The sequence below is a fragment of the Epinephelus fuscoguttatus genome, linkage group LG10, assembly GCF_011397635.1.
Source record: "Epinephelus fuscoguttatus linkage group LG10, E.fuscoguttatus.final_Chr_v1".
Lineage (NCBI taxonomy): Eukaryota > Metazoa > Chordata > Actinopteri > Perciformes > Serranidae > Epinephelus > Epinephelus fuscoguttatus.
The window spans coordinates 462358-471614 of NC_064761.1; the positions used below are offsets into that span (position 1 = coordinate 462358).

Here is a 9257-nt window from a genome sequence, read left to right on the forward strand (position 1 = left end):
TGTAACCAATCCAGCTGAGCCTGAGCAGGAGTGGTATGTTGTCTTATCTTTTTTCCAGTCAATCTAGCAGCTGTATTTCGAACCATTTCTAGTCTAGAAAGGGTGGAACACAGGGAAATACAGCAATTAAGATAAAAGCAGGCCTGACAGGCCTGACAGGCCTGGAAGTTTTAAGTCCATGGTTTGGCCACCATGTCAGATAGGCTTCAAAGCCAAGTGTGCATTTGAAACACTACAGTGGAAGAAAAAAATACATATATTTTGAATGTAATCACAAGGACAATGATAGCAGACTTCATTTACTTCATGAGCCACAAACCATGGCAACGAAGTGTGTTCCAGCCATGTGCACCCTGATGCTATCCGTTGTGTTGGGAGTTTCTTGCAGCGCTTTTTCTAGATGCTGCTCATGTGTAGTCAAATTGATGTTTTTGTATGTCGTGAAGTTGGTGAAGAATATGTTTTCTAAATGCTGGCATGTGTTGTTTGGTTGGAGAAGATACTGTCTACTGTAAAACTTCAATTAACTGCCCAGGCTATTATTTGCTCAAATCACCAAAATCAACAGTCCTATATTAAGGCCTTTAATTCCTTTCACACAAAATGGTTGCTCAGCAAAGATAAGGAAATATAATCGTTTTTAGTTAAACCAGTATGAATATATGTATAAAAATTTAATGTATAAAAATGATGCCTCCGATATTATATAAATTATCAGTCATTCATTTGGTCTAGCTCCAACAGACAGCACATCAGAGAGAGAGAGAGTTACGTCATCCGAGGATTACAGCACCTGCCATACCGACACAACACCACTTTATCCTGTTCAAACAATATTCACAACATGGATTCATTTTAACCCTTTTGATTCTTTTGATCTGAGGACCCATATGGACTAAAGGAATATGAATAACTTACAGAGTAATTGAGGAATGGACACATAATTTGAGGCAGCCAACAACCTAGTTTTTAACATTCAAAGAACTTACACTGAAAAAAATAACTGCTTGGCAACCAGAAGACTAATTGGCCTAATTAACCAGTCTAATTGAAACAGGCCTTTATTTGTCAAAATGTGTAGCCACACCGAGCTAGCTAAAGAGACTAATGCCTGTGGATATTCTCATTCATCCAGGTCATAGTTATCTCAAAGCAATTGAATTGAACGCAACTGGACTTGGTTTTGTCTTAGAAGACGTTTCACCTCTTATCCAAGAGGCTTCATCGGTTCATGCTTGTCAGACTAGGCTGGAGCTAGTCTGACAAACTATTATTACTATTACTATTATGTATTTAACCTCTGCAACATGCCTGTGGATATTCTCATCTCAAAGCAATTGATTGATTGATTGGTTAAATACCTGGGTTGTTTCCACACCAGTTTGTCAGACTAGTTCCAGCCTAGTCTGACAAGCATGAACTGATGAAGCCTCTTGGATAAGAGGTGAAACGTCTTCTAAGACAAAATCAAGTCCAGTTGCGTTCACTTCAATTGCTTTGAGATAAAGAGACTAAGTGGTTAGTATAGACTAAGCTTTTAATTGAAATTTTACGGTATTTGCATACAGTATGTATTCTTTTTGCAGTGTGTTGGGCTCTCACAGCATAATTTACAAATTTTTTATTTACATTCTACTGTTTACTAAATGTGTCAGTGTCCTGCTTCTTCCTGCTTCTTGTGATCATGAGGTTGGTATAAGGTTGATTGTGATTGCTTTGCCAGATTCCCTACACTGGAGCCAGTATGAATCCTGCCCGAACCTTTGGCCCAGCCATGGTCACATGGTGCTGGGAAAACCACTGGGTAAATACACTTATATTATATTTTTCTATCAACCAGAGGCTGTTCATATACATAATGTGTGTGTGTGTATATATATACAGTACAGGCCAAAAGTTTGGACACACCTTCTCATTCAATGCGTTTTCTTTATTTTCATGACTATTTACATTGTAGATTCTCACTAAAGGCATCAAAACTATGAATGAACACATGTGGAGTTATGTACTTAACAAAAAAAGGTGAAATAACTGAAAACATGTTTTATATTCTAGTTTCTTCAAAATAGCCACCCTTTGCTCTGATTACTGCTTTGCACACTCTTGGCATTTTCTCAATGAGCTTCAAGAGGTAGTCACCTGAAATGGTTTCCACTTCACAGGTGTGCCTTATCAGGGTTAATTAGTGGAATTTCTTGCTTTATCAATGGGGTTGGGACCATCAGTTGTGTTGTGCAGAAGTCAGGTTAATACACAGCCGACAGCCCTATTGGACAACTGTTAAAATTCATATTATGGCAAGAACCAATCAGCTAACTAAAGGAAAACGAGTGGCCATCATTACTTTAAGAAATGAAGGTCAGTCAGTCCGGAAAATTGCAAAAACTTTAAATGTGTCCCCAAGTGGAGTCGCAAAAACCATCAAGCGCTACAACGAAACTGGCACACATGAGGACCGACCCAGGAAGGAAGACCAAGAGTCACCTCTGCTTCTGAGGATAAGTTCATCCGAGTCACCAGCCTCAGAAATCGCAAGTTAACAGCAGCTCAGATCAGACACCAGATGAATGCCACACAGAGTTCTAGCAGCAGACCCATCTCTAGAACAACTGCGCAAATCAGGCCTTCATGGTCAAATAGCTGCTAGGAAACCACTGCTAAGGAGAGGCAACAAACAGAAGAGATTTGTTTGGGCCAAGAAACACAAGGAATGGACATTAGACCAATGGAAATCTGTGCTTTGGTCTGATGAGTCCAAATTTGAGATCTTTGGTTCCAACCGCCGTGTCTTTGTGAGACGCAGAAAAGGTGAACGGATGGATTCCACATGCCTGGTTCCCACTGTGAAGCGTGGAGGAGGAGGTGTGATGGTGTGGGGGTGTTTTGCTGGTGACACTGTTGGGGATTTATTCAAAATTGAAGGCACACTGAACCAGCATGGCTACCACAGCATCCTGCAGCGACATGCCATCCCATCCGGTTTGCGTTTAGTTGGACGATCATTTATTTTTCAACAGGACAATGACCCCAAACACACCTCCAGGCTGTGTAAGGGCTATCTGACCAAGAAGGAGAGTGATGGAGTGCTGCGGCAGATGACCTGGCCTCCACAGTCACCGGACCTGAACCCAATCGAGATGGTTTGGGGTGAACTGGACCGCAGAGTGAAGGCAAAGGGGCCAACAAGTGCTAAACACTTCTGGGAACTCCTTCAAGACTGTTGGAAAACCATTTCAGGTGACTACCTCTTGAAGCTCATCGAGAAAATGCCAAGAGTGTGCAAAGCAGTAATCAGAGCAAAGGGTGGCTATTTTGAAGAAACTAGAATATAAAACATGTTTTCAGTTATTTCACCTTTTTTTGTTAAGTACATAACTCCACATGTGTTCATTCATAGTTTTGATGCCTTCAGTGAGAATCTACAATGTAAATAGTCATGAAAATAAAGAAAACGCACTGAATGAGAAGGTGTGTCCAAACTTTTGGCCTGTACTGTATATATACATATATATATATATATATATATATATATATATATATATCAGTACATTGACTTTCCGACACATACCAAAGGACATACTCTGGATTTACTCTGCTGCTCGGGCCTCACCCCCTTCAGCTGCACCCCCGACGAACTTCCCATAACGAACCATTTTCTCCTCACATTCAGTGTTGCACTCTGCCTCTCTGCAATCAAACCTCCACGTCTCACCTCATTCAGGAATTTAAAGGACATTAATGTTGACACACTCTGCTCCAGAACTGACAGTATTTCAATCCCGGATTTTCCTTCCTACCCTGATGATCTCACAGCGCTCTACAACAATGGTTTAAACAACATCCTCAACTCTCTTGCCCCACTGAAAACTCGGACTGTTTCCTTTTCATCATCTGCACCTTGGTACACCCCTGAACTCCGGACATTGAAAACTAAAGGACGCCAACTGGAACGGCTCCATAAAAAAACTGGATTCACAATACACAAAAACATGTACAAAACCCACATTCTTTATTACAAAGACTCCATTGCACGCAGTAAATCTGCTTATTACTCCGGTCTCATTACATCCAACGAAGGAAATACCAAATCACTTTTTTCACTACTCAACAAGATCCTCCAGCCTCCCCACTCCTTACCCCCCCACCTTTACTCTACTGACACCTGTAACTCCTTGATGCTATTCTTTAATGATAAAATCAACTCCTTCCCAAGCCTTTTTCCTCCTTTCAACTCCCAAATGCCTCTGAAATAGCCAACCTCATCCGCAAATCTAAGCCCTCCACATGCCTGCTGGACCCTATCCCCACAACCTTGGTCAAATCTTGCCTCTCCTCTCTGCTTCCCCTCATTTCTGCCATTATCCACTCTTCACTGTCCACCGGTATTGTCCCCTCAGCTTTCAAAACTGCTGCTGTCACCCCAATCCTGAAAAGACCTGGTTCAGATCCCAACGACTTCAATAATCTTCGCCCTATCTCCAACTTACCTTTCATCTCCAAAATTCTTGAAAAAATAGTCTCCTCCCAACTTCACACACATCTCACTCTAAACAGTCTGTATGAACCCTTCCAGTCTGGTTTCCGTCCACGTCACAGCACTGAAACTGCACTTATCAAAATCACCAATGATCTCCTCACTGCAGCTGACACCGGTTCACTCTCCATTCTCATCCTCCTCGACCTGAGTGTGGCCTTTGACACCATCTCACACCCCATCCTCCTCAGCAGACTCTCCTCAATTGGCATCACCCACACCCCCCTTCACTGGTTCCATTCTTATCTCACAGACCGCACTCAGTTCATACAGCTTAAATCTTTCTCCTCTGACCCTTCCCCAGTCACCACAGGTGTGCCCCAGGGCTCTGTCCTGGGGCCCCTCCTCTTCATAACCTACCTCCTCCCCCTCGGCCATATCTTCCGCAAATTTAACATTAATTTCCACTGCTTCGCGGATGACACCCAGCTCTACCTCTCTTGCAAACCTAACTCCATACTCCCACCCCCCTCCCTCACATCCTGTCTTTCTGAAATAAAATCATGGTTCACCTCTAACTTTCTAAAATTAAACAGCAATAAAACTGAATTCCTACTCATTGGCACCAAATCCACCCTATCTAAAGTTGACACCTTCTCTCTCTCCATCGACAGCTCCTTAGTCTCCCCCTCCCCTCAGGTTAAGAGTCTGGGTGTCATCCTCGACAGTACACTATCCTTTCAATCTCACATTAATAGAATCACCCGGTCTGCTTATTTCCACCTGCGCTCCATCAATCGTCTCCGCCCCTCCCTCACCCCCCACACCACCGCTATCCTCATCCATAGCCTTGTCACCTCCCGCCTTGACTATTGTAATTCACTCCTCTTCGGCCTCCCTCAAAAGTCCCTCCATAAACTTCAGCTGGTTCAGAACTCTGCTGCCCGGATCATCACCAAAACCCCCTCTTCCCACCACATCACCCCCGTTCTTCAGCAACTCCACTGGCTCCCGGTTAATCAAAGAATCACTTACAAAATCCTTCTGTACACCTACAAGTCTATCCATAACCTCGCCCCTCCTTACCTCTCTGACCTCCTGCACGTTGTCACCCCATCCCGTGCCCTCAGATCTTCCTCCTCCCTCCATCTCACTGTACCCGCTGCCCGCCTTAGCTCTATGGGGAGCAGAGCTTTCAGCCGCTCTGCTCCCCAACTCTGGAACTCACTGCCACCTGACCTTCGTAACTCTGCCACCCTGCCCATCTTCAAATCTAAACTCAAAACTCATCTGTTCAGACTTGCTTACTCTCTCTAAACTGCTTCACACGGTCCCCCCTCCCTTTGATTGTTTGTTGTCTTTTTATCTTGTATTTTTATCTTGGTTTTTATATTTTCTGTACAGTGACCTTGGGTGTCCTGAAAGGCGCTTTCAAATAAAATGTATTATTATTATATATATATATATATATACAGTACAGGCCAAAAGTTTGGACACACTTTCTCATTCAATACATTTTCTTTATTTTCATGACTATTTACATTGCAGATTCTCACTGAAGGCATCAAAACTATGAATGAACACATGTGGAGTTATGTACTTAACAAAAAAAGGTGAAATAACTGAAAACATGTTTTATATTCTAGTTTCTTCAAAATAGCCACCCTTTGCTCTGATTACTGCTTTGCACACTCTTGGCATTCTCTCGATGAGCTTCAAGAGGTAGTCACCTGAAATGGTTTCCACTTCACAGGTATGCCTTATCAGGGTTAATTAGTGGAATTTCTTGCTTTATCAATGGGGTTGGGACCATCAGTTGTGTTGTGCAGAAGTCAGGTTAATACACAGCCGGCAGCCCTATTGGACAACTGTTAAAATTCATAGTATGGCAAGAACCAATCAGCTATAAAGAAAAACGAGTGGCCATCATTACTTTAAGAAATGAAGGTCAGTCAGTCCGGAAAATTGCAAAAACTTTAAATGTGTCCCCAAGTGGAGTCGCAAAAACCATCAAGCGCTACAACGAAACTGCACACATGAGGACCGACCCAGGAAAGGAAGACCAAGAGTCACCTCTGCTTCTGAGGATAAGTTCATCCGAGTCACCAGCCTCAGAAATCGCAAGTTAACAGCAGCTCAGATCAGAGACCAGATGAATGCCACACAGAGTTCTAGCAGCAGACCCATCTCTAGAACAACTGCGCAAATCAGGCCTTCATGGTCAAATAGCTGCTAGGAAACCACTGCTAAGGAGAGGCAACAAACAGAAGAGATTTGTTTGGGCCAAGAAACACAAGGAATGGACATTAGACCAGTGGAAATCTGTGCTTTGGTCTGATGAGTCCAAATTTGAGATCTTTGGTTCCAACCGCCGTGTCTTTGTGAGACACAGAAAAGGTGAACGGATGGATTCCACATGCCTGGTTCCCACTGTGAAGCATGGAGGAGGAGGTGTGATGGTGTGGGGGTGTTTTGCTGGTGACACTGTTGGGGATTTATTCAAAATTGAAGGCACACTGAACCAGCATGGCTACCACAGCATCCTGCGGCGACATGCCATCCCAGTTTGCGTTTAGTTGGACGATCATTTATTTTTCAACAGGACAATGACCCCAAACACACCTCCAGGCTGTGTAAGGGCTATTTGACCAAGAAGGAGAGTGATGGAGTGCTGCGGCAGATGACCTGGCCTCCACAGTCACCAGACCTGAACCCAATCGAGATGGTCTGGGGTGAGCTGGACCGCAGAGTGAAGGCAAAGGGGCCAACAAGTGCTAAACACCTCTGGAAACTCCTTCAAGACTGTTGGAAAACCATTTCAGGTGACTACCTCTTGAAGCTCATCGAGAGAATGCCAAGAGTGTGCAAAGCAGTAATCAGAGCAAAGGGTGGCTATTTTGAAGAAACTAGAATATAAAACACGTTTTCAGTTATTTCACCTTTTTTTGTTAAGTACATAACTCCACATGTGTTCATTCATAGTTTTGATGCCTTCAGTGAGAATATATATATATACATATATATATATATATATATATATATATATATATATATATATATATATATATATATATATATATATATATATATATATATATATATCATTTGCAATTTCTTTCCCATGCACAGAATTGAAACATTTGGATCCATCATCTAAGGTCTCATTTGGTTTGGCTGGGGTGGCAGTAGCTCAGTCCATAGGGACTTGGGTTGGGAACCAGAGGGTCGCCTGTTCAAGTCCCCGTCCGGACCAAAAATATGGAGCGTGGACTGGTAGCTGGAGAGGTGCCAGTTCACCTCCTGGGCACTGCCGAGGTGCCCCTGAGCAAGGCACCAAACCCCCCAACCGCTCAGAGCTCCTGTCATGGGCAGCCCACTCTGACATCTCTCCACTTAGTGCATGTATAGGTCCAGTTTGTGCATGTGTGTGTTCGGACCTGTGTGTAATTGACAACAGAGTGAAAAATTGAATTTCCCCTCGGGGATTAATAAAGTATATAAAATTAAAAATTAAATTAAATTAAATTAAATTTATCTTCAACTTACTTCACTATAGGAATTCATAATGCTCTTCTTACAGTGACTCTAGGAGTGTTGATTATTAGATGGTAAATACAGTACCACTGAATGCACCTGCAGTTTTTTGCAGTTGTCCACTATCGACTTTTTGTTTGGAGCAGAGAATAAGAGTTCTCTGTGAGTCATATTCCACAGCCAGTAGAGAATCGCCTCTCTCTTCACTGGTTTTCTGACTTCACATGAGTATTGTGTATCTTTGTGTGAAAAAAAAAAAAAAAAAAAGATTTACGGTTTATTGATCATTTTAAATTCTCATTTTGATAACTATGACACTACTGTTTGTCTTAAAAACTAAAGTCTAGACTTTGATATGTGCAGCGTCAGGATGCTCAATGTTTTTCGCTTGTATTCACTGTTTCTGTGTGTGTGTGTGTGTGTGTGTGTGTATGTGTGTGTGATTTAGGTGTACTGGGTGGGTCCAACTCTGGGCGGGACTCTGGCTGGAGCTCTGTATGAGTACCTATTCTGTCCAGACCCAGAACTGAAGAGATGTTACTCTGAGGCCTTCATCAAGACACCTTTCAGTGCTAATAAACACCGACAGGACTCAGTCACAGCCCAGGAGCCTCTTTTCACTGTCATGGATGTGGAAAGAGCTGAGAGGAAGGAAAGAGAGAGGGAGAGGAAGGTATCGGGGGATGCGTTGTCCCCTGTATGACTAGGAGGGAACCATGGAACTGATGTCCAGTCTGCTGACCAACAGTCTGCTCTGAAGGAGACTGACTTCCTGTAGACTGGCACAGCAAACACTCACAAATTACAGACAGGTAAAAACAAACAAACAAACATTCAAGCAAGATAAAAATTACCAACATGTTTTGGTCTGAATTGGCCTGAGTCCTTTTTTTTTTTTCTTTTTGCCCTGACTCAGGCCGACTCAGGCCGAAACATGTTATCTGTTCTATATGAACTAGCCTGTTTAATAAAGCTTTTTAATTGTCAGAGTGCCTTGGACCGCCTTTTCTTCTCCTTCCTCATTATGCTTCCTCGCCAAGGACCAAAGAGCGCCTGCAGCTTTTAAAATTTTTTACCTTTTTGAACACCGCTGCACTCCTTCCTTTGTCTCTTCAAACATTCAAGCAACTTGATGACAACTGAGGGATGATACTGGAATATTGTAAGAAATAAACTCAATATTCCCGTATCATCCCTCAATTGATTGTTTGTTTGTTTGTTTTTACCTGTCAATCTAACTAGATCCCTC

The 9257-nt window shown here is 42.7% G+C and overlaps 1 protein-coding gene across 1 annotated transcript in view; it reads left to right on the forward strand.

The window, feature by feature from the left end:
- LOC125896482 (aquaporin-4-like) overlaps positions 1 to 8817 on the forward strand; it is a 29625-nt gene extending 20808 nt beyond the window's left edge. The window contains exons 4-5 of the mRNA XM_049589109.1: positions 1724 to 1804; positions 8457 to 8817. Of these exons, the coding sequence (XP_049445066.1) occupies positions 1724 to 1804; positions 8457 to 8711 (336 nt within the window). The 3' untranslated portion in view covers positions 8712 to 8817. The remainder of the gene's footprint in view (positions 1 to 1723; positions 1805 to 8456) is intronic.
- Positions 8818 to 9257: the final 440 nt, after the last annotated feature.